Source organism: Aphelocoma coerulescens (assembly GCF_041296385.1).
Source record: "Aphelocoma coerulescens isolate FSJ_1873_10779 chromosome Z unlocalized genomic scaffold, UR_Acoe_1.0 ChrZ, whole genome shotgun sequence".
NCBI classification, from domain to species: domain Eukaryota; kingdom Metazoa; phylum Chordata; class Aves; order Passeriformes; family Corvidae; genus Aphelocoma; species Aphelocoma coerulescens.
The window spans coordinates 15,616,585-15,640,470 of NW_027184085.1; the positions used below are offsets into that span (position 1 = coordinate 15,616,585).

Sequence of the window (23,886 nt, forward strand, 5' to 3'; positions counted from 1 at the left end):
TCTCTGGACTATGGAAGAATCGTGGGAAATGGGGCTCTCTGAGCCACAGAAAAAAATGTACCTAGAAGTAAAAGGAATCCTTGAACAACAAAAACAAAAAAGTAATACAACCGGGAGATCTAGAACACTTTTTTATCTGGCTTTTCAAAAGGTTCTCCTATATTTCTCGAGACTTACTTTTTGATATCGAACCTCCTGAATCTTGTGAGGGGTGTTTCTGGGACAAGATCTCGGATAAGGTAAGGGATCAAAGAGAAGCTTTCCGTGCATACCTTATAATCAGGGAAGCTCTTGAAGAGCATTTGTATGGTCCCATTGCCCCTAAAGCAGAAGATCATACTTATTCCGTGGCTGAGGCTGCGCGGCCGCCATCCCAGGAGCGCGTGACTGCAGCCGTGCCGGTGGAGGTGCCTGTGCTGGATGCGCCCGGCCCCCTCGGGAGCGCGCGCCTTATCGCGGACCCCATCCCTGTCTCGGGGTCTCCGGCCACGGGGCCGCGAGTGAGGGAGCGACGCCGCAGGTGCCGCGGGTGCCGTGGGCCATGAGCAGCCAGGAACCGGGCATTGGCGTGGCAGGCCGCTCTGAGCGACCGGCTCGGAGAGCCCTGTGGAGGGAGAAGCAGCGGTTTCCACAGCGACATGAGAAGCCGTGCCGCGCCGAGCCGAAACGGGGCCGCTCTCAAAGCAGCGTGGAGTTTGTGGAGTGGAACCGTTCACAGGCCACGGAGCCAGCGGCGATGGCAGCGTGGGGCTGCGCAGAGCCCAGAGACGCGCCGGAGCAGCGCCGCTCAGAGAGCGCAGAGCGGCCACAATGTGAGGCCCTGGCCAAGACCTTGGAGTCGGCGAGGCAGCAACCACGTGGGACAAGCAGCCACGACAAACATGCAAGCACGTGACAGGAGAAGTTCTAGCAACGAAAATCACAGGAACTGTGAAATGGTACAATGTAAAAAACAACTATGGATTTATAACACGAGTTGATACAAGGGAAGATTTATTCATCCATAGAACTTCCATTAAAAGGAATAACCCTAAAAATTACCTGCAAAGTGTAGGAGATGGGGAAGTTGTTCAATTTGATATAGTGCAAGGAAAGAAGGGTGTACAAGCAGCGAATGTTACTGGGCCTGGGGGTATTCCCGTCAAAGGCAGCCGTTATGCACAAAATTATAAACAATATCCATCCCAGCAACTTCCCTACTCACAACCTACTTTCCCCTTTTACCCTATACCCAATATGAACCCTTTCCTAAGTTTACCCTATCCCCAGTTTATTCCTAATCCGTTTTTCACCCCATGGCTTCCTTATACAATTCCATTTCCCTACAACTCCTCTCTGATGCCGATGGGGGGATGAAAAGGGGGAGGGAAGAAATTAAACCCTCTCCTGCCTCAGTTTCCCCACAAGCATGCCCAGAGAGTTCTGTCTCCCTTCTGTCAGCCCTAAGATGTTCCACAGAATCTGTTTGGACATTTAAAGACTCAGGAGGGTGGCTTGTTTTGTCTTGAAACTGTTCTTGTTATGTTTATCCAGTTGTCTTCATTCGCCTTTTATTAAAATAAAATGGGTGAGATGTTGGGGTCTCCCCCCCTGCCATGGAGCCCTGGGAGATGGGCCCTGGGGGGGAGACATGGGGTTTCCCTGCCTCTGGTCAGCCTCGTTCCCCATTGGTTGGTTTGTGTTCCCCGGTGTGAGCAAGGACCCTCGTGTCCCGTGACTCGAGGAGTTCCTGAGCAGAGCCCCGGCCATGAGGCTGGAGAAATAAACATCTCTGAAACATCTACCAATATTTCCTTTCCACGGGACTCCTGGTTTGATATATGCATGTTACAGTATCCCCGATGTAACATGATTCTTCCATTCAGGTGGAAGCACAACTTTCTTGGTGCCTCACTTTGTGAACTTGTATGTCCATTCCCTGATCATCTCTTGAACAGACTTTTAAATCACAGATATCTCAACCCTATTACCATGTAAGAATCAAAAACACCTAGGAAATATGTCAGTTTCCCTAGAGGCTCAATTGATTAGTTGTTATTAGAATGTAAAAGGAAAAAAAAAGAAGCATTAAAAGGCTATTTTTTTTTACCATAAAACTTGAGAATAATTGGAAGAAGGAGGGGGAAGGGAGAAAAGAGGCTGCTATCTGCAAACTGTGAAAGTTCATGTTTGGGCCTGGGACAGGGGACTGGCAGCAGCAAGGAGACTTACGGCATGGCAGCACTGATGTGGTTGTATACATGTCTGAGGTAAATACAAGGAAAAACAAGCTAATCAAAAAAGGAAAATATCCTGGAGCAAGGGAAGAAATTAAGGAGAAAGAATTGTGAAAGCCTGTGATTTTCTCATTATTCTTGTTATTTTTATGTCTTTTTTTTATTGCCCTTCAGTTCTTCAAGCCTTCTGCAAGTTTTCAGTGAAATGTAAGATTTAAATAGTTGCAAATAAATGGAACTCTGTTCTCATTCTCCCTGCAAAACTCAAAATCTGAACGACCATATAAACACAATCCTAATTTAGATGTTTTTGAAGTGCATGTTTTTTAAACTAATTTTATTACAGGGAGGGAGATGGTGGGCTGGCACACAAACTCTGACTCCTTTATTCATAAAAACTAGTGCCTCACAAATGGCAGTGCTCATAATAATGAAAACTTGCACACACAGACACACACATATATGCACATCTGGAAGGTCCTGAGAATGTGAAGCAGGGATAACAAAGGGGGATGAGAACAGAAGAAATGAAGGGTATTCTTTTAACAGGCTTTTACAGAAAGCTTGTTTAATCTCATGCTTACTTCTAAATTAGGGGTGATTTGGCTGTCTCACACAATGCAACCTCCAAAAATGTTTCCAGAATGTTGATGGCGAAGGCAAAACACAATTATGAGTACCGCCCCTCAACATTTCTTTGTCCAGGATATTTTCTTTTGAAAAACCTGTTAGGTAATTTGTAACCTTTTGTGAGTGTTATCTTTGAAGGTGTCTTTATTTCACATTTTGTTTTCGTAGTTAAGAGCACTGTAGCACTTTTTAAGTCTCTATTACTTTATTTTACTTTTAGGAACATATTCTTATTAATCAAAATCATCTGTTTGGCTTACAGTCTGTTTTCTTTGCAGAAGTGTTTTTGGAAGCTTAACAGTGTAATTCCAGGGATGATATCGGCCCCAATGCTTTAGAATCTAGGCCCAGAGAGGGACTTTATATAGCTCTTTGGGAGGAAGAACTTACACTGCCAAAACAAAGTTCTTCGCCAGAATTAGACCCTGATTCTGTAAACTGCCTTCATTAGCTAAGTTTTTGCCTAAGCATGTGCACGCTAACATGAATATTAAATACTGAATTCCTTACATGTTGAGGCCCACAGAAGACCATACTAGCTCAAGACTCAGGGAGAGAAGGATTCTGAAACTATGCACCAAGTATGGCAGGTGATGATATGGGAGTAGACTGCTGCTCAGAGGCCACACCCCATGGGCCATGCAGCTCCACCTCATATTGGTTCCTTCACTCCTACATGAAGAAGAGGCAGTGAAAAGGAAAAAGCAGGTAGTAGGCTGGACAGGCAGAAGAGTCTTGTTAAAATGTTGTGGTAGCCAAGAAACGGGCTAGTGTTGGCTTCAAAGTTGGGTAAAGTTAATTTTACCCCAGGGAGCTGGGGATGTTCAGCCGGGAGGAAAGGAGACTCAGGGGAGACCTTATCACTCTCTACAACTGCCAGACCAGGAGGGTGTAGCTAGGTGGGAGTCAGCCCCTTCTCCCAGGTAACAGGCAAAGGACAAGAGAAAACAGCCTCGAGTTGCACCACAAGAGGTTTAGATTGGATATTATGAAAAATGTTTTTACTGAAAGCATTGTCAAGCAGTGGGACAGGCTCCCCAGCAAAGTGGTGGAATCACCATTCCTGGAGCCATATAATAGATGTTTAGATATGGCACTTAGGGACATGGTTTAGTGGTGGACTTGGCAGTGCTGGGTTTTTGGTTGGGACTTGCTGGTCTTACAAGTCTTTTCCAACACAAATGATTCTGTGATTCCATGAAATACAAAGCCTTTGATGTTACAAATCTTAGTGCACATGTTCTACCATTACTCTGCCCTCCCTGTTGTAAGAAGTGAGTCCAGGCACTGGTTTCTGCTAGTGCTTTACGACTACTTTTTGACTTTGTGCTGAGAAGTAAGACACCTATGTCCAAGGATAGGTCTAGACATGCTTGTAGTAATAAGAAAGACCAGGCTTGCAGCTAGCTATACTTCTCTCAGCTTGAATGGGAAAACTGGGAGCTTAGACACTCAAAAAGTAAACTGAAGGAAATCAAGCTTTCCAAAGCATTTTGGGGATTGAATTTTTAGAGTTTTTCTGAACTCCCAAAGAAGATATGTCTCGGAGGACAGAGTTAGATTTTGTTAAAGAATAGAAAGTAAAACTAGAGCAGAAGTAAAGTAATAGCAGAATAATATGTATTTTTTAAGTTAAAGCCCTAAACCAAACTGTTAATTTGAAATTGAGCTATTTTAGTGTGAAAGAGAAATATAAGAGCAATAAATGCTATAAATATTATACTATGGACACCATGCTGTCAAATAAAAACCAGAAAAATGAAGGACACTGTCTGGTTCCAACTGCTGACTCCACTTTTTTTGGAATCAAACAAAAATATAATTTGTTGATATATAACAGGCCATGTGTGACAGCAGCACGATTTTCAAAGTGACTTACTTCTAAGAAACATGGGAGTGAATAAAGCAAATCAGATTCAGTGTTTAATTTAACATTTGAGAAGAAAAAAATTGGAAAAATTAATGAGGGGAAGTACAAAATGCTGGACAGAAGGAGAAGTACAGTAAAGGCATAAGGAAGTCTATCAGAGAGCAAAACATTGCAGATGTCATTCTAGTAAACGCTCTAAATTTAGGGGAAATGAGGTATATTTTCCAACAGGAAAATCTGATTTGTTGAAACATTCCCATTCTGGACTGGTATGAAAGTATTTTCTTTTTGATGAAAAATAAGTGTTTTACAGGAAGTTTCTGTCTCATATACTTATGGAGGACTGTAAAAACAATGTGTTGTGGGTGACTCCAATGTCTCAAAATTTTTTAATTCTTCCTTCAGTTTTGATAGCTGAAACCTGTTTTATCTAAATGCTTTCTATTAGTTAATATCTGACTAACAAAAACAGTCTTTTCAGAAACCTGAATGATGACCAAATCTAATCCAGAATATTCTGAATGAAAATGCAGACTTTTCACTGCTAGCTATAGGTTTGGGCTGTACATCAGCACTATAAAGGCAATTTCCTGGAGCTGCACAATTGCTGCAGAAACAATGACCCATCTTCTTTCTTTAGATAAATCTCAACCCCAAGGTAAGCCAGCTGTTGCTGGCATTGCTGTGAAAGGGGCAGGGCCATGCAGAGGAGATTACTTAGAGAACCAGGGCATTCTCTCCAAAAAGCAAACTACTGCCTCATTCTCTTCGTAGAAAGGCCTCATTCATGTCACAGTAATGCTTGAGTTTGCTCACACTGCTGAAACACCTTTAGCCAGCTTCGGTCCAACCCTGATGTGTCAGCTGCAGAAATGGTACTACCTGTGTAAATGATCAGGGATGGATTCAACTGTGATGTCTCCCATGTGTGTCTGCTAGGGTGGCTGGATGCATAATTTCTTGTTTCAGAGAATAGCTGAGAGCTTACTCAACGGAATAAATGTGGTGCCCACTCCTCAGAGAGAGAAATTGCCTTCTGGACTCCACTGACTGTTTACTAGATATCCCTGGATTGCATGGGAAGCTTGGACAACTTAGCTAACCTAAATATCTGCTTAGATGTCGATACCAATAAATTGATGAGATTTACTTTACCCAAACTCATCTTTAAATTACATAAAATACATCATATGTAAACTTTAAAATTGCGTTAAGTAGAATTTGTTAATGTCTGTGTGTTTAGCCCTAGGGCTACCCATTGAACATCTTATACCATGGTTTTAAAAGCTCTTTTAAATCTTATTCTTGACAGAAGTCTTATAAAATGTTAATTTGAATCTTTCATCCTCACCTAAATCGTCATACAGATATGTTAATGAACTTTATCACAAAAAACTATGGAGTTACTCTAGTTTGAAAGTATCTCTTTAATAGCTTTACAAATACATGCCATATCTAATATTGGAATATAAAAAATACTGCTTTGTTAATTTTGGATTATGTAACATTGAATCTGTCTGTTTGCAAGAAAACTATGCATTATGGGCTGTCATTTTATTTACATAGTGCCTATTTTAAATTGGAGTATGTTAAAACTTACGCAGGTTTATTGCCATTTTTTCTGCAGTCTGTGAATTGTCTTCCATCCTGTGCTTCATTCCAAACTGAGCAGCCTCTGGGGAACAGTGCAGACTACTACTTTGTGTTGTCACCTAGTGTGCTGACAGGATGAAGGAAAGTGTTTGGCTCAGCCTTTCATTGGTAACATATACTGATAGACACGAGCGTGTCTCAGTCAAGCTGTTCAACATTTAAAAGTGTAATTAAATATAATCACTATCTGTATTAGGGTCGACAGTTTATGCTCTTTTTATAGTAACCTTTGTACTTTTTCTCATCAATCACTTTTTGTTTTTCTATTAATTCATACTGCAGTGGTAATGGGAAAGGACATTTGACTCAAAATACCCTTTTTTTCTCAAATCCAAAATATGGTATTCCCATCAGAAAGTAAAATTAGCCTTTTATGTTTAGAGTCTTACCTGCTCATACCTGACAATATATGACTTCAGTATAGGAGCTCAAGGAGAGGATTACTGCACAAGTGAGGGGGGACTGCCAGTGGGAAAATAAGTATTTATGGGATGCAGGTTGAATATTTTTAGTTGGTTCTAAACCAACTAAATATATTGGTTGGAGTATGTGTACATGATTTGACTTTAGCTATGGTCTTGTCTGTTCTGGATATTGTGCAGTTATTTTTGTGGTTTTGTCTTTAAAGCACAAAAGCACCTAATGGAATAAGATAAGAGAAAATTCGAATGCAGGGAAAACTGCATTTGCTCCATTGTCTTATTAAAAATGAAAATAAGTATTTTGTATTTCCCCTTAAGGTCCAAATAGGCAGATCTATCCATGAGAAAAAAAAGATCCTGTCAATGAGACATTTTTATAAAGTTCCACTTACTTCTATTTCTGTGGAAGACAATGATGAAAAAAGTAAGTAGGAAGCCCCAACTTGGATCAGAGCAGATAAAAGACAGCTGGCCTATCCAGGAGATAAATTGAATTCAGCTCCTATCTGTATCAGATATGATATTAAAAACTTAAACCTGAATGCAAGGTGATGTTACTCATTGAATAAGATGAGAAGGAGCAGCAACTGATGTCTTCAGATATGCCATACTAAATACATCCAACAAGTCCTCTAACCCTAGCGCTGACTCTAGGGAAGTTTCCGTGACTGCTGAGTATTGGGGTAATAAGGAAGACTAGATTAGGAAATGCATATCTCCCTCCAGTATTTTTCTCAGCTGGACTTAAAAACCTATTTTTTTCAGACCCTTTGTGCAATACCTGTCACTGAATTAAGACAAAGATGATCCAACAAACAACATTAATAGGCTTAGTTCCTGTGCTAAGGAAACTAGGGTTTATAGTAAAATGCAAACAGAAAAGCCAGGGTGAAATGGCTTGCCGAAGTCATAGAGTATATGATTAAGAAATGGAAATAGGATCTTGACTTCATACTCTCCAACAATCCACTGTCAACTGAGTTGGACAGCAGTATTATTGGGTGGACTTACCCAACAGTGTTTCCTCTTAGATTCATGAATCTGAGCTAAGATCAATCCTGAAATCATGTTTTCACCTCAGAATTAGGATTTTAGGACTATCTAAACACAATGCCACCAGAAATAAATGATAACACATAGATTTTGATTGGATTACAAAGCAACAGAGCTGGCAAAACATAAACTTGAAACAACTTCTCAGTGTGGTGTTGGTGGAACCAGTGGTATTTGTAAATCACATCAGGCTGGTCGCTGATGAATTTTTGGTGGAAGGATGGTGACATCTAGTGGTGCTGCTCTTCTCACAGCCCTTCACAACATGTCTCGAAGCACGCTGCCAGAAGTACAGCGGTGTAATTTTTCAGACTTAATTCATTCTCTTTCTGAAAGCTTTAATACTTTATGCATTATCAGCTTTTTATCGAAGTGTCCACCTCTGAAAGCTCCAAGCGTGATTGCCCCTTTTGTTGTTATACTGGAAAATAAAAGTGGTCATAAAGGAATGATTCAGCAATCTGCAAATAAAGCTGTATCATAAAACACTGCAAATACTGCGATAACAACTTAAGACTTTTCTTTCTAAACTCATGACTTTATTTCAAGAGTTACTTGCCTCAGAATGACATGATAGGGTTTGTTTCAGTATGGCCTTAGGGAGTGATCCAGGGAGTGACTTAGTCCTCACTTAAAAAAAAAAAAAAATTGTTAAGAAAGGGTGTAACAAATCATGCATTAGGTGCTTTTTTCTCTCTGGCTCGGTAATTATTATAGTCTAGAGATCCAACTGCAGTAGTTGAAATTAATAAGATATATTAAAAAACAACTATCAAAAAGCCCTTAATAAAGTCTAATCTGTTCCGTCATTGAAAAAACTACTAGAAATGTGTCCTAAAGAGAAATTTGGGCAATGAAAGATAAAAGATGTATGTAGAGAAACCAAAGTATTATCTACAACAGAAAATTGAGCAGTGCCAGGGTTGGTTTGTTTTTACTCGAGGCCAAATATACTAATTATTGACCTGCCAGACCAGCCCATGATTTGGACTGTTTGAGGTGGCTGCTGGGCATGGGCGGAGGATTCACAATGAGCTGTAAGGGCCCCTTGGTTTGGGAGCTAAAACAGGTTCATTGATGGAGGTACACTGTCCTGTGCCAGATGCTTTACTAGAACATATGTAACCTGTTATTCTAATGTGACAGGTATCAGTGAGATGGTCTCCAGCTCCTAGCTCTTAGCCAGCATGAAAAAAGACTGGCCCGGCTGAACAGGAAGCTTTCACAGAGACTCTGGGGGGGGCGGGAAGAGGGTTTATGACCTTTGGAAGAAGGGACAGGCAATTCAGGAAGAATATGAGGATGTCATGAGGTCATGCAGAAAGAAAATTAGAAAGGTGAAAGCCCAGCTAGAACTCCATTTGGCCACCATGGTAACAGATAACAAAAATGTTTTAACAAATAAATCAATAACAAAAAGAAGGCCAAGGAGAGTCTCCATCCATTTTTTTTGCATGCAGAGGGAAACTTTGTCACAAGGGATGAGGAAAAGGCTGAGGTACTCAGTCCTTTTTTTGCCTCAATCCTTAACAGAAAGACCAGTTATCCTCAGGTATCCAGCCCCTTGAAGTGGTAGACAGGGATGGGGAGCAGGATAAATCTCCCGTAATCCAAAAGGCACTAGTCAGAAACTTGCTGTGCTACCTAGACAAGTGTATCATATTGGGTGGGATCCACCTGAGGATATTTATAGACCTGGCAGAAGAGTTTGCTCTTTCCGTGACTTACCACCAGTCCTGATTAATCAGGGAGGTCCCAGATGACTGGAGGTTGGCAAATGTGATGCCCACCCACAAGAAGGGCAGGAAGATCTGGAGAAAAACAGGCCTGCCAGTCTGCCCCCAGTGCAAGGCAAGGTTATGGATCAGGTCATCCTGAGTGCAATTTCGCATGGTGTGTAAGGGACAACCAGGGGATCAGGCCCAGCCAGACAGGTTTATGAAAGGCAGATCCTGCTTAGCCAACTTGATCTCCCTCTACAGCAGGGTGACCAACTGAGTTTATGAGGGAAAGGCTGTGAATATTGTCTGCCTGGACTTCAGTAAAGCCTTTGACACCATTTCCCACAGTTCTTTAAATTCCACCTTCATGACACCTTTCACAAACAAACACTTCCCACCTCAGTAATACCATACTGTATTAATATTTATACATATACACATGTATACTACATGTATATATATTCCAGCACTTGTGTTCTGCATCCATTCCTTCATTATCACACCTGAGCCAAATCTACGCATCAGTCTCCTCTTTGCATGATCTCTTGAACACTATAGCTGGGTCCACACATTTTCTCATAAAAGCGAATGTTTTTCACCAGCTGGATATTGTAACTGTGCAAATGATGAGCTCTCACTGTAAATGTTCAACCATCACTTAGCTATCACAGCACCATCTAAACAGCTCTACACCTTCCAAAATGACAGTATATTATTTCCTCCAGTCAATCAATTTGTTTCTTTCAGAAACTTTTTCTGAATAATTTCACAATAAAGATTTCTCATTTAGCTCTAAGTTATCTCACAGAGTAAAGGTTAAAATTAGATGGATTTTCTGCACATACAAAACAAACCTTGGGAAAACTGTATGCAAGGGCCTGAACAGTCCACATGTATTACAGCTGGTGGTGGGGTCAGTAGCTCTGACCCAGGAAGAGGTGACTGGTCCGGAGAGATAGTCCCGAAAGGAATCGCCTTCCCGAGGCCCAGTGTCTTCCCTCAGCTGCTGGCAGAGGGGCCCTTGCAGAGGCTATCAGCTCTTTAGTGATTGTCAGCTCGTGATTCCAGCTCAGCTCTGCAGGGCACCTCCAGGCCAAACCAGACCAGAGAGAGATGAGAAGGCCCGTGTGGCTGGTTCCACACGAAGGCAGCTTTATTGTTGGTCCTCTCCGGCGAAGGGGAAAGCCAGGGACGAGCTCTCTCCCCCACAGAGCCAGAGGGCTTGCTTTTATAGGGATACAGGGGATCAGTAGGGGACCAATGGATTACAGAGGGTCTGGGACAGACCAATGGGTTACAGAAAGATCTGCATAGTGTCTCTCAAAGGATTGTGGGTCCACCTTTCCTCACCATGACCCAAGAAGTGGTTGCCTTTCCAGGGAGTCCTGCTGGGTGATTGCAAAATCTCTTGTCTCAGCAGAGATCCCTCCAGGGCAAGGGCTGGGCATATCCCACACACATGGAATGTCCACTATTTAGATGTTCCCCAAAATGCATGGGAATATGTGAAGTATTCTTTTGTAAGTACAACAATAGCATGAAATACTATATAAAACTGGCTAAGAAGTCTAGTTTTCCCAAAGGATTTCTGGTTTTTTTATCTAATGGCCATCAAGGCAGTGAAACTAAGCCCTGTCAAAGCATATCTTCAAGATAAGCTTTTATCTATACAGCAGTATGAAGCCAGAGTGGTCTTAAATGTCATCACCATTCTCCACTGCCCTGCTGTAATGGCATGCAAAGCCACAGCGGGCAGAAAGTGCCTGTGCACCTTCTGAATTCCCACTTGGAAGGCTCCTTGCTTTTAAACAAGGGACTTCGTTAAATTCATCTGAATTCTACGCTTTCACATGAGAACTGAAAGTGGAGTAACTCTGAAGTTAAATAACTTTTTTTCCTAACTAAAATGAAGCTTGGGCCAGAAACGTATTTTCCCCCTTCTTTCTTTCTGTCTCTCGCCCCCCCTTATTTCTATAGTCCTGTAACAAAGGTGCTTTGATTTTGGTTTAAGTGGGAATGAGGGCTGGTGGTGGCTGGTGGTGGGTGTGTGGTATGATCTTTGATCTATAGATGAACATAGACAACTTTAGGCCAAAAGGAATTTGTTTGAGGAACTACATTAAAATAGCAGTTGAAACACAATGCAGACTTAATTCTAATTTATGCTGTTTGGAGTGCTGTGCAGTTCTAGAAGTACTTTGATTTTGAAGGATGCATAATAGAAGACTTCATTCTGTGAATTGCATTTTATATTCCTACAAAAATATTTGGAAATCATATAAGAAATATGCTTTAATCCACAGATAATGATGACTGAAGACGATAATGACTTTTCCCTACTGCATGTATCTATGCTATGAGTTGCTTTATGTTACCATCTGGCAGCTGTTGTTGTAACATACAATCTGTTTTAAAACAAGCTAAAGTCGTAAGTCATAAAATAATTAACATCTTGATAGTTAAGACTGTGTCTATTGCAGTATGTGGAGTTTTACATGGGGAACACAGACCAATGATGTTACCTAAGCTGAAAAAGGCTGCAAAGAAAGAAAAAAAATTCTAAACATAGAAATTTCATCTGAAGCAGGCATGAAGAAGCTGACATCCTCTCCTTAGGCATTAAGTCGGTCACAGAGAGACACTGTAAGTATAGAAATGACACTGTCTCTCCACTATGTGATCCCTGTGATCCCATTTGCGTTGTGTCTTCTGGTGAAGATTACTGAGGAAGTGTGTGCACTTCAGCAACTTCTACACTTGCACATAGGAGATACTGAGCCTGCCAGTAACTAATGTCTATGCAATCTCATCTCTGAGTGAGTACATTTAGTGTACATTATCTCATTTCTAAGTTTCAGAAACAGTATGTATTCCATCCCTTCCTATGGACTAGTTTCAGTAATATGAACCACACTACTTTCTGGACTTCAAACTGACACTCCCCAATGTCTTTCCTGTTTGAACTGAGATACAGGGCTTTTTCTAGTTTCAATTTTAGAGATTTAAGGTTGTGACACTTATTTTGGCATTTGTCCTGAACATTTTAGGCAGGGTAAGCTTCCTAATCCAGGTTCTTTTTAAGCATCCATTTAACCATTACAAAGATGCTCTGGGTTTACAGATTTAGGATCATTTGAATATTGCAGGTTATCTCAGTAAAGAAGGAAAATAGACCCTTTTTGAACTGTCAGTTTGCTTCTTCAAACTAAGAGACCTATGGCTGCATAATATACTTTTATCAAAAGCTTATGACAGAGCTGGCAGCAAAGCACCCGAATACATTTAACTAGACTGTCTATTGGGACATTTTATCCAAGCCCTTGCAGCTCCTACCTCAAGATGAATGATACTAGAATATATGCCAAGCAAATAAAATTAAATGGTGATGAAAAAATCGGTAGTTGAGGGATTTTAAGTGCAGGTTAAAGCATAGCACTGGTTCTTGACATCTCTTATCTAATGTTACAGTCGGTATCAGCCCTTGAATGAAGTAGGGAAGATAAAAATGGTTCTTTAAACATTCATTTACTTCATCACTTACATTAAGTTTCGTATTGAACTACTTGAGGGTTTAAAATAACGCATGCAAAAGTTGCTCACAGTATCATATGGCTGCAAGGCAGGAAATTCTGATTTGACAACATGATGAAAAAGGTTTTTAACAGTGGTAAAATGTTAGTAGTCCTGGCGTGGATAATACAGTCCCTTGTATGAATAAATGGGTTCAGTATGGTCACATATCCCTGAGACAAATGGAAAACTGGAGGAAATGCAAGAAAGGGCTGTTAAGATGATCAGGGAAATGGAAACCTGCCTGTGTAAGAAGAGCTTGTTTAGTCTCTGTCAATGAGGACTGAGGGTGATGCGACTGGTCTCCATCAATATTTCAGAAGGCCAACATTGAAGAGAACAAAAAGCTAATTAAACTAAAGGACAATGTTGGCAAAAAAACAAGCAGGTATAAATTGACCGTGAATATATTTAAGGATGAAATGGAAAGAATATTTCTAAACAGCAAAGGAAACATGTTTTAAAAGACGAGATACAGTAGCAAAATCCCCAACAACTTGTCTAAGTCTGACATGGCTGTCTGTGATCACAGAGAGATTCAGTATCTTTTCTTCGGACACATCTGGCCAATGTCCTTTATCAATCAAGAGGAAACACGCTTTTGGGTGCACTTGGAGACTGCAGTATGTGGGATAAGGAAAAGGAAGGGTGCTTGCTTTCCTAAATGGTCAGTCATCTGACCTACGGCCTTGTCCCTTTACCCATCTGGTGAAGAGAGTGTCTGGATTCAGAATTAAAACATCCAAATTTTAAATACTTGATGCTGAACTTAGTTGCAACTGAACATTTAAATCTATCTTTTATAACACACCTTGTGAATCGTAAACTAAAGGATAGTTTTTGTTTAGCTATGGATTAACAGTAGTTTAATTTCTACTTTACTTCCCCTTAAAGAAGACAATGGTTTTATATTCCATATTCTTTGAAAATCTCAGCCCAAACTCTGGGTTTATACCTCTGTCATTTACTCCAAAAATGCCTCTAAATTCCAAAGATTCCACCACTTCAGCAGTGATCATTAGTTCAGCAGAAAGCTAAGCAGAAGTTGAAGAAAGAAAGCCGATTATCTGGGATGTATGTAACGTGTCTCCTGTCCCAATCCCACTCACAATTTCCACTCCCACTCCTAGCCATGCCTCACAGAAATACAGGAAAAAACAACCAATTTCCCATGACTACTGCAAATAATCAAGTTTAAAAAAGTAATGACAGAAGAAAAGTTTTAAGAATAAATATTGAACTTCATCTGTCCCCTGAAGAGAAATACCCTCAACTTTTCCAAGTATCTCTAAGATAAACATGCTGTTGCTGTGACATTCTTGTGGTGTCAGTATGCCACTTTTAGCTCATTTCATTTCACAAACAAATGCCGTAACAGATCGTATTTTAGCAGAGTTTAATTCCTTTATTAAAGCCAGACGTTGTAGACCGCGATGTCTCCGACAAGGAGTAATTTCAGTTTACACTCGGCGCTGTGGGTACCCGCTGTCCCGCAGAGCCGGCCCTTCCCTGCAGCACAGCAGAAGGAGGCTGAGGCACCCAGGCTGGGTCGGGCTCCTCGGGCCCTGGGCCTGCGGAAAGCCCGTGCCAAGGTGTCCTTTTCTCCAGTGGAAGCAGGTGGATGCTCCGTCGCGCCTTTACAGCGAGAGACAGGACGAGAGCACATAGCCTTGGCTGCGCCAGGAGAGGTTAAGTTTGAACATTAGGAGGAATTTCTTCACAGACAGGCTGATTAGATATTGGAATGGGCTCCACCGGGACGTGGTAGAGTCACCATCCCTGGGCGTGTTTAAGGAAGGACTGGGCGTGGCACTAGGTGCCAGGGTCTGTTGACATGAAGGTGTTCGGTCACAGACTGGGCTCGATGATCTCAGGGGTCTTTTCCACCCCAGTGGGTTTTGTGGCTCCCACCGCCACACAGCCGCCGCGCCAGCGGGCTCCCCCTGGAGCGGGCCGCGGTCCCGCCGCCAGGCCCGGCACTTCCGGGCCGCCTCTCGCTGAGCATCTTGGGATCTGTAGTTCCCGCGGGGCAGAGGCAGCGCTACCGCTATTGCGCACGCGCAGAAGTCCCTCAGAGCAGCGCTGCGGGGGCGCTCGGCGCCCTCCAGGCACGTGACTCTCAAGGCCCCGCCGCTTCCTGCCCCGGCAGCCCCCGCTGCAGGAGACTCCGCTGGCCGACCGGAAAAGCGGCTTCTCACGTGGTGCCCAGAGGCCAATCAGATGCCGCGTTTTCCGGGCACCGCCCTTTCGCCTTCCTGCATTTCCGCGAGATGGCGGCGCTGGGGGCCCGGCGGCTGCTGCGGCCCGGCCGGCGCTGGTACTCGGAGACGGTGCCCGTCCCCCCCTCGCCGCCCGCCAGCCCGCTCTACCCGCCCGTGGTGGCGTCCATCACGGCCAAGAGCAAAGCGGCCAAGTCGCGACGCCTGCAGCGCTTCAAGCAGCGGGTGCACGCGGCGGCCACGGTGGAGGAGAAGCTGCGGCTGTACGGGAAGCTGCAGCGGCCCAAGTACACGGTGCACCCGCAGACCTTCGCCCTCAACGCCGACCGCTGGTACCGCAGTTTCACAAAAACCGTCTTAGTGCCGGGGATGCCCCCGAGAGCCGCGGCCGCGAAACCCCCGGTAGCGGCGGCAGGAACGACCCCCGAGGCTGGCAGCGCCCCGGAGCCGGGAGCGGAGGCGCCGGGGGCTGCGGAGGCGCCGGGGGCCGCGAAAACCCCGGAGCCCGCGGCGGGAGCGGCGGCGTATCTGGATATGGGCGAGTTGCGCTCTCTCGCCTGCGATGCTCTCCTGCAGGAGAGCTTCTATCAGAACAAGAAGCGGCCGTTCCTCTACCGCGACCAGGATCACACGCCCGGCCCCTTCCTCACGCAGCTCGTTTCCACCCTCGCCGCTTTCCTGTCTGGTCGCAACCCACTGTTGGCTGCTTCCTCCCTCGGTACGGAACGGGGCTGGCAGGGAAAGGGACGTAGGAGCCCTTGGGCGGTGGGGCCAGTCTGTGAGCCGGCACGAATGTCGCTGGTATATCTGCATTGTTCAGACCATCACTAGTGGGTAGTCTCTATCATTACACATGGATTTTGGGTTTTGTGTCTGACTGCAGCTGGAGAAGAACTGGAAGGTGAAGAATTTAAATGCAAGAGGTGAATTACTGTTTTTCTGTGTTCCTTGTTCTGTTTCAGATCTAAACCCTGAAGTTAACTATTACTGGCATCATGGTGAGGAAGTTGTTGTTCATGGACATCGAAAGGGTAGAGTTGATCCTGTGCGATTCCAAATAGATGATAACCCACACCTCCAGATCCGTGTACCAAAGCAGCTTCCTGAGGTGTGGATGTTTTCAACAGCAAGCTAATACTGTGCATTTTCACTTTGGTTTCTGATAGCCATTGAAACCATGCAGAGGTAGTCTGTGGAGGACCTAGTTAACAGTATGTAGCATATTTGGGTATTTTTCAAGTCTTAATACCCTTGCTACGATTACATGGTAATGGCTTTGTAGATATTGAGATGGTCTTCTAAACTTCTAGTTCTCTTTGTACTTTAAATTTCATGTCGTTGCATTTAATTAAATGGAATTTTTAACCTTCGATGCTTGGAGAATGGAGACAAGAGTAAGAAACGTGCTGTGGAACATTCTCACTGAAGGAGAATAATAGGAGTGGAGGTAAAAAAAAAAAAGAAGTAAAAGCACGTATAATCTGAATGTGAGGGTTCTTGTCTGTTGTTATTACTTAACAGTTGCTTTCTTGAATGTTCAAGTTCTCTGGAAGTATATTCTGTTTCAGTATTGTAATGTTTTTATTGTGGGTTTATACAGTGGTAATTGTGTAGCCAGTGAGGGTCTCTGTTGTCCAGTTTCCACCACAGACAGAAAACGGTTGTGCTTTCTGTAAACACAGAACCTTTATTGGTGACTTAGTTGTACAGTTTGCTTGGGTTAGTATTGCCAGATGCTACAAGCCTTGGCATTTTTGAAGAACTGTCTAGGCAATTTAAAACATTGTGTAGTGCAGAAAACCAAATCTGTAAACTTAGTCTGCAGGTTCAAGTTAGTTTATTGGCTGCTGCTAGAAATGTTTTTACTCTTTTTCCATGGAAGCAGATTCTGGTTTTGAAGGTAGTAACAACTATCTTCAGCTTTTTTAGCATCATTTCACATAGTCTTTGTATGTTGTGGAAAAATTAATCCAACATGACTGTGCTAGAACTCATCACAAGATGAAAAGGTCTCTTGCAAAAAGTTTTCATTTAAGGTTATCTGTATGGTGTATGTGAGCAGGACTTGCACTTTTTCTGTTGTCTGACCGGGAAGTGGTGTATTACATTGGACCTGATGGCAGAAATGTGTCTTACATCATGGCTTTTCTTTCTTTCTTCTGCTGTCTTCAAGGTTGTACCCCTGGAGTCAGATCTTGGAGATGTTCCTGTTATTGATCACAAGCCATCCAAACTGCCATTGTTCAAAAAGCAGTACGAAAACAAGGTATTTATAGGTAAGAGTTTTTAATTGTGAAATACTAACTACTTTAAAAAGGAAAAAAAAAAAAACCAAACAAAAACCAACTCCAAAACTAATTCCAGCTCAATCTTTCTTCTCCCATCAACAGAAAAAAGTTGTGTATTTTTATCTATAACTGTATTATATAAATATATGTAGTGTATAGATCTCTGTTGAGATTTCTTGTCAGTTAGACAATGGGGAATAGCATACTCCTGTGCATTTGGTACTGTGTCTCAAAAATCTGCTTGAAGAAGTTCAGTTGAATAGAAAATCTACACAAAACTTTGAATTTTGATACATCTCCAGGGAAATTCTCAGTCATTTTAGCATCTGAACTTCTGCCTCTTGGGAGTAGGCAACTCCTCACAGATGTACAGTAGAGGTTCTAACTTTAGAGTCTCATGGTGAAGATGTATGTTTGTGTGCATAATCGAGAGTGTTCTTTCTCTGACTGGTTGTTTCATTTTGGGGAACACAGGATCAAAGGTGGCAGATCCATGCTGTTATGGACATACCCAGTTTCATCTTCTTCCTGACAAACTGAAGCGGGAGAGGTTTATAAGAGAGCGTCTTGAGGATCAGATCGAAGTTGTTTATCGATCGAATGGAATTGCAAGTCTCTTTGCGTGGACAGCAGCACAAGCAATGTATCAAGGTAAGACAGTCAGCTTGACAAATTTTTCCTGGTTATGAATGCCTACTGTAACGTTCTTTAACCTTTTCTCCCTACCACCTTTCTCTCACACTTTTTGTTCTGAAGACTGTCTTTTAAGTAAGTCTTTACGGATGTAATTGAATTGAAAAGAGAGTTAGTTAAGACTTTGTCTTTGAGTACTTTGATTCAAGGAATTAATCACAGAGAAAAATATTTTTTCATATATAACAGTAAGCCTGTGCAAAAACCTCAATCCTGCTTTCACTTGTTCTTTCCGCCTTAAGAGGGAAATGTGGTAGGTAACAACTATGGAACAACTATGTTGCTTAGCCCATGTTTCAGTAATTTCAATTCCATGAAAATACTAGGAATGAAAGAAAAATGTCAGCAGCCTTACATTTAGAATTTTATGCCTATATTTGTCTAAAAAAAATCCAAGAAGACCTGGATAGTTAGATCAGATCAGTCTTTCACTTACTGTCATAAATATAATTATTGTCTAGTGTTACTGTAGGACACCTGATGGCTTGTAGTTTCACTTAAGAAACAACACATGTAAGAAAATCCTTTGACTATGGTGTATATTGCTGGCTCTGCATCAAATTTATTTTGTAATGGTGTCTTAGAAAACTTAACTTCCTTTGTGGATGTAAAATATTGAAGTCCAGTCTTGTCTTCAGCGTTGGTCACAGCTGTAAAGACATTGTAAGGACAGCATTATATCTATGACTTTTTTTTATTCTGTAACAGTTTCTAGCATTGTTGCACATGATAGTAATATTCTTAAAAATATCTGTGTGTGTACTAGTGCACATGCATAAATACATAAATATTTTTAACATACTGTTAGTGCTCAGTCGGGTTTGTTTAAAACATTGATACTTACTGACATAGTGTTCTTGGTGTCTGGCTGATTACTACAGTAGTTATGCTCATGCTTACATATGCATGCTTTTATCATGAAACAAATGCTCACTGTCTCTTGAGAACCATGGAATAGTAAAAAGACATCTTTCCTCAGCTCAGTTGTAGGATTTTACAATGCATTAGTAATTTAACTGTTTTGGAAAAGTCACTTGGCTGATCAGTGACTGCTGTTTACCAACTGGTGATAGGGAACTCTATACAAAATGCAAGTATGCCACTGTCCCTGATCTTGGACATAACCTTTATTGGTGATTATGTTTTTGTTAGTCTGTATGAAAAATACTTGTGTTGGACTTTTTCCCTACTAGGCAGCTGCTGCAATTTGCACTGTTTTTCTGTATTTCAGGACAAGGGTTTAGGCATGTGTGCTAATAGAAATCTCAAGTTATGTTGTATTTGTTTATTTTGTAGGATTCTGGAGTGAAGCAGATGTGACCCGTCCTTTTGTATCGCAGGCGGTAGTGACTGATGGAAAATACTTTGCTTTCTTTTGTTACCAGCTAAATACTTTAGCACTAACTGCAGAAACTATTAAAAACAACCCTCGAAAGAATATCTGTTGGGGTACAGACAGTAAGCCACTGTATGATGTTGTGGAAGATGGTAATGTGAAAGGCTTTAATGATGAAGTTCTGCTTCAGTTGGTTCATTTTCTATTAAACAGACCAAAAGAGTTGTAAACCATTAAACCACATGTAAAGTATGTGCCTGAACTTCATTATAACTCCATGAAGTAGAGCTATATTATGCCTTGATACTAGTCAGGTATTTGTCTAGCAAACACTATATACATATTTTATTTGGGCCTTCTTCCATTTTTCTATTTTAATGTATACTGTACACTGGCAAATAAAAGGCTGGAATACCTTGAAGTCTTTTGTATATTTACTCTTAAAAGCCTACTGTGCTAATTCAATGTCATGTGAGTATGTTTCTTTAGGAGATCCACAGGTCCATGCTGAACTGTCACAACAAAGTATGAATTCATATGACCATCTGATGGTATCACTAGGGAGACAGCTGTCTTGATACTCAGCACCAGTGATAAATTTCTAATTTTGTGTGTCTGAGAGGAATTAAATACTTACTCATTCTAAAGAGTGAGCTCAGAATAAAAAGTGTTTATTAAGGAATGGTTGGCAATTTAGTTACACAGTAAGAGAAGTCTTTAGACGTGGTAGGATAAACATGATGAAACTTGCTTCCAAAGACTGTGTTGTGAACAAGCATACACAACTTTAAGCTGTCACCTCCAGAACCACGGAGAGAACTCTCAAATGCATTTGGAGTCTACAGTTTTCCCTTTAGTGTGGGTCCTTGATTTCAGCTGTTGGTATCTTGAGGTTTTCATTGCTGATACTTGGATGTCTTTAGGAGTGTTTTTAGTAGACCACAGGTGATCCCCAGCCGCAGCTGTCTGATTCATAAAATACAACATTATACAATCATTGAGTAGTTTGGGTTGGAAGGGACCATTAAAAGTCATTTATTCCAAGCCTCCTGCAGTAAGCTGGGACATCTTCAGCTCAGTCAGGTTGCTCAGACCCAGTCCATCCTGACTTTGAATCTTTCCAGGGATGGGGCATCCATCTACCACATCTCTGGGCAAACTGTTTTATCATGCTCATTCTAAAAAACTTTTCGGTGTATCTAATCTGAATCAACAAAAAGGGTAGGAAGGAGGAACCTGTACTATAGGCCAGTCAGCCTGACCTCAGTACCTGGTAAGGTAATGGAACAGCTTGTACTGAGTGTCATCACACCGCATTTACAGGACAGCCAGGGTATCAGACCCAGCCAGCATGGGTTTAGGAGGGATAGGTTGTGTTCAACCAACCTGATCTCCTTTTATGACCAGGTGACCTGCCTGATGGATGCAGGAAGGGCTGTGGATGTTGTCTATTTGAACTTCAGCAAGGCCTTTGACACTGTCTCCCACAGCACACTCCTGGAAAAGCTGGCAGCCCATGGCTTGGATAGGAGCAGTCTTTGCTGGATTAGGAACTGGCTGGATGGCTGGGCCCAGAGAGTGGTGGTGAATGGAGCTGCATCCAACTGGTGACCAGTCACCAGTGGTGTCCCTCAGGGGTCTGTCCTGGGGCCAGTTCTGTTCAGTATTTTTATTGACAACATGGTTGAGGGAATTGAGTCCTTCATTAGTAAATTTGCAGATGACACTAAGCTGGAGTGTGTGTTGATCTGATGGAAGGTAGGAGGGCTCTGCAGAGAGACATGGAATAGTTGGATAGATGGGCAGAGTCCAACAAGATGAAGTTTAGTAAGTCCAAGTGTAAGTAAGTCTGGGTACTGCATTTTGGCCACAGTAATCCCCTACAACGTTATAGGCTGGGGGCAGTTAGGCTGGACAGTGCCCAGGCGGAAAGGGACCAGGGGTGCTGGTCGATAGCCAGCTGAACATGAGCCAGCAGTGTGCCCTGGTGGCCAAGAAGGCCAATGGCATCCTGGCCTGTATCAGGAATAGTGTGGCCAGCAGGACCAGGGATGTCATTCTTCCCTTGTACTTGGCACTGGTAAGGTCACATCTTGAGTACCGTGTCCAGTTCTGGGCCCCTCAGTTCAGGAAGGACGTTGAGGCACTTGAGCGCATTCAGAGAAGGGCAAGAAGGCTGGTGAGGGGCTTGGTACACAAGCCATATGAGGAACAATTGAGGGAGCTGGGGTGGTTTAGCCTGGAGAAAAGGAGACACAGAGGTGACCTTACTGCTCTCTACAACTTCCTGCAGGGTGGTTGTAGTCAGGTGAGGGTTGACCTCTTTCACCTGGCGGCAGCTGATAGAATGAGAGGACACAGTCTTAAGCTGTGCCAGGGGATATATAAGTTTGATATTAGGAAAAAGTTTTTTACAGAAAGGGTGATAAAGTACTGGAATGGACTTCCTGGGGAGGTGGTGGAATCACCATCCCTGGATGTGTTTAAATAAAGACTGGATATGGCACTCGATGCTAGGATCTACCTGAGGTGCTAGGGCATGGGTTGGACTCAATCTTGAACGTCTCTTCCAACCCAGACATTCTGTGAATTCTGTGAATTGTGAACTCTCTTTTAGTTTAAAACATTACCCACTTTGTCATATTGAAACAGGCACTGCTAAGATATTACGACTGGTATTTACCTATCAACAAAGTGTAACTGGTTCTGAGGTAACTAAATGTGCCTAAAATTTTACGTAATTTCATCCACTATACTTGACCTTTTTGGAATTCTCCAGTACTCTTGTGCTCTTGTGAAGAGGCAAGTAGTTTGTTGTTAAACAGAGAGTACTGACTGAATCATTGAAATACTGGCCTGCACATTCTTCAGTGTGAGCAACAGCCCACTTCTTTTTTAAAGTGGTTTACAAAATATTTTTGTAATGGAAGATTAAGTAGTTATAGAGTTTTACTTGACTGGTACTTTGCTATGTAGGAAAGTGTTGCCACTTTCTCCACCATCAAGAGATAATGTAAGAAAGATGTGTACAAGCACTGGTTATTTTTTAAGAGAAGTCCTTAAGTGCTCTTTTTGTCTTAACAATGCATGACTGTTACCATTTCTGATAACTGCTGATCCTTGGATTACATAAATGTTCCTTGTAGTAACAGAAGATAAACTGCTGGGTAAGAATGTTGATTATAGAGAATGGCCTGTGACCTAGCTTAGAAGGGAGTGGTTGATACTTTAGTCTGGTCTGATTAAGGGATGATACAAAATGAATGGAAGGATATGAAAAAAAGCAGTTGGATATTCTGACCCTATGGCAGTTTTTATAGTTGGTGTAATATGTTACACTCTTCAGCTTGAGGTTCACTTGAGTTGCATACAGCTAGGGATTGTGAAAACTGACATGTACAAAGAAACTCCTGCTTCCAGGGATAAAAACCACTAATTTTTCTATGATTCAGCCTTTTGTCTATCTTGAGGCTTCAGCTGTAGTCGAGCAAGTTCAAAGAATATTCCTTTGTGCAGCTTTCCTGGTGACTGAAATATCACTGTACATGTGTCATAGGATAGCAAGGATAGTCCCGGAAGGGATGTCCTTGCTAAGGGGTGCTTACAGCTTCCTCTGGGACCTGATAGAACCTATCAGCTGGCCAGTTTGAATATGGACAATTCTTTAAGCCACTTAAAGTTGTGACCGCCTCTGTGATCCACACTTAAGAATAGACAAACTCCCCCCCAAGCTCTCTCTCGTTTCCGGCGCTGGCACAGGTGGCTGCAGGCCCCGTGCAGGGGCCAGCGGGCCCAGCCAGGCCCTGCTTGGGCCAGGCCGGGCTGGGCCACGGCCAGCCTGGAGCCATGGGCCTGTTCCAGCTGTGGAACTCCCCCCCACTGCCTTGCCGTGGGCAACCGGAGCAGCTCGGCTCTCCCCCCTCTCCACTGTGGCCAAGATTTCAGCAAAGCGGCCCCACTGTCCGCAGAGGTCAGGTGACCAACAGCGATAAGGGACACAGCTGCAAGGCCGAGGTGAGATTAACCCTGTTATTGCTGTGAAGAGCTGAAAACCTGAGGGAAGAGAGAGAGGAGATGCTTAAAGCTGAAATTCTGTTGTGAAGCTATGACATATCAGAGTATCCTGTTGTAATTTCATGAAGATCTGGGGGGTGGAGTGTTCAACTAGTAAGCAATAAGCAGATGCTGACGCAGCTGTAATTTCATGAGAAGCTT

General features: G+C 42.6%; 1 protein-coding gene across 1 annotated transcript; it reads left to right on the forward strand.

Annotated features, from left to right (window-relative positions):
* The first annotated feature begins 15,377 nt into the window (after nucleotides 1-15,377).
* MRPS30 (mitochondrial ribosomal protein S30) lies at nucleotides 15,378-20,092 on the forward strand. Its single transcript, XM_069002049.1, has 5 exons — nucleotides 15,378-16,072; nucleotides 16,317-16,462; nucleotides 17,528-17,630; nucleotides 18,117-18,293; nucleotides 19,632-20,092. The coding sequence occupies exons 1-5, from the start codon at nucleotides 15,406-15,408 to the stop codon at nucleotides 19,898-19,900; spliced, it is 1,362 nt and encodes a 453-aa protein (XP_068858150.1). The 5' UTR covers nucleotides 15,378-15,405; the 3' UTR covers nucleotides 19,901-20,092.
* Nucleotides 20,093-23,886: the final 3,794 nt, after the last annotated feature.

What these genes read in the sequence shown, in the direction of transcription:
- MRPS30 (XM_069002049.1), top strand. Translation starts at nt 15,406, where the DNA reads ATGGCGGCGCTGGGGGCCCGGCGGCTGCTGCGGCCCGGCCGGCGCTGG. An exon ending in GTTGGCTGCTTCCTCCCTCG is followed by an intron (nt 16,073 to 16,316) that starts GTACGGAACGGG and finishes GTTCTGTTTCAG; the next exon opens with ATCTAAACCCTGAAGTTAAC. An exon ending in AGCACAAGCAATGTATCAAG is followed by an intron (nt 18,294 to 19,631) that starts GTAAGACAGTCA and finishes TTTATTTTGTAG; the next exon opens with GATTCTGGAGTGAAGCAGAT.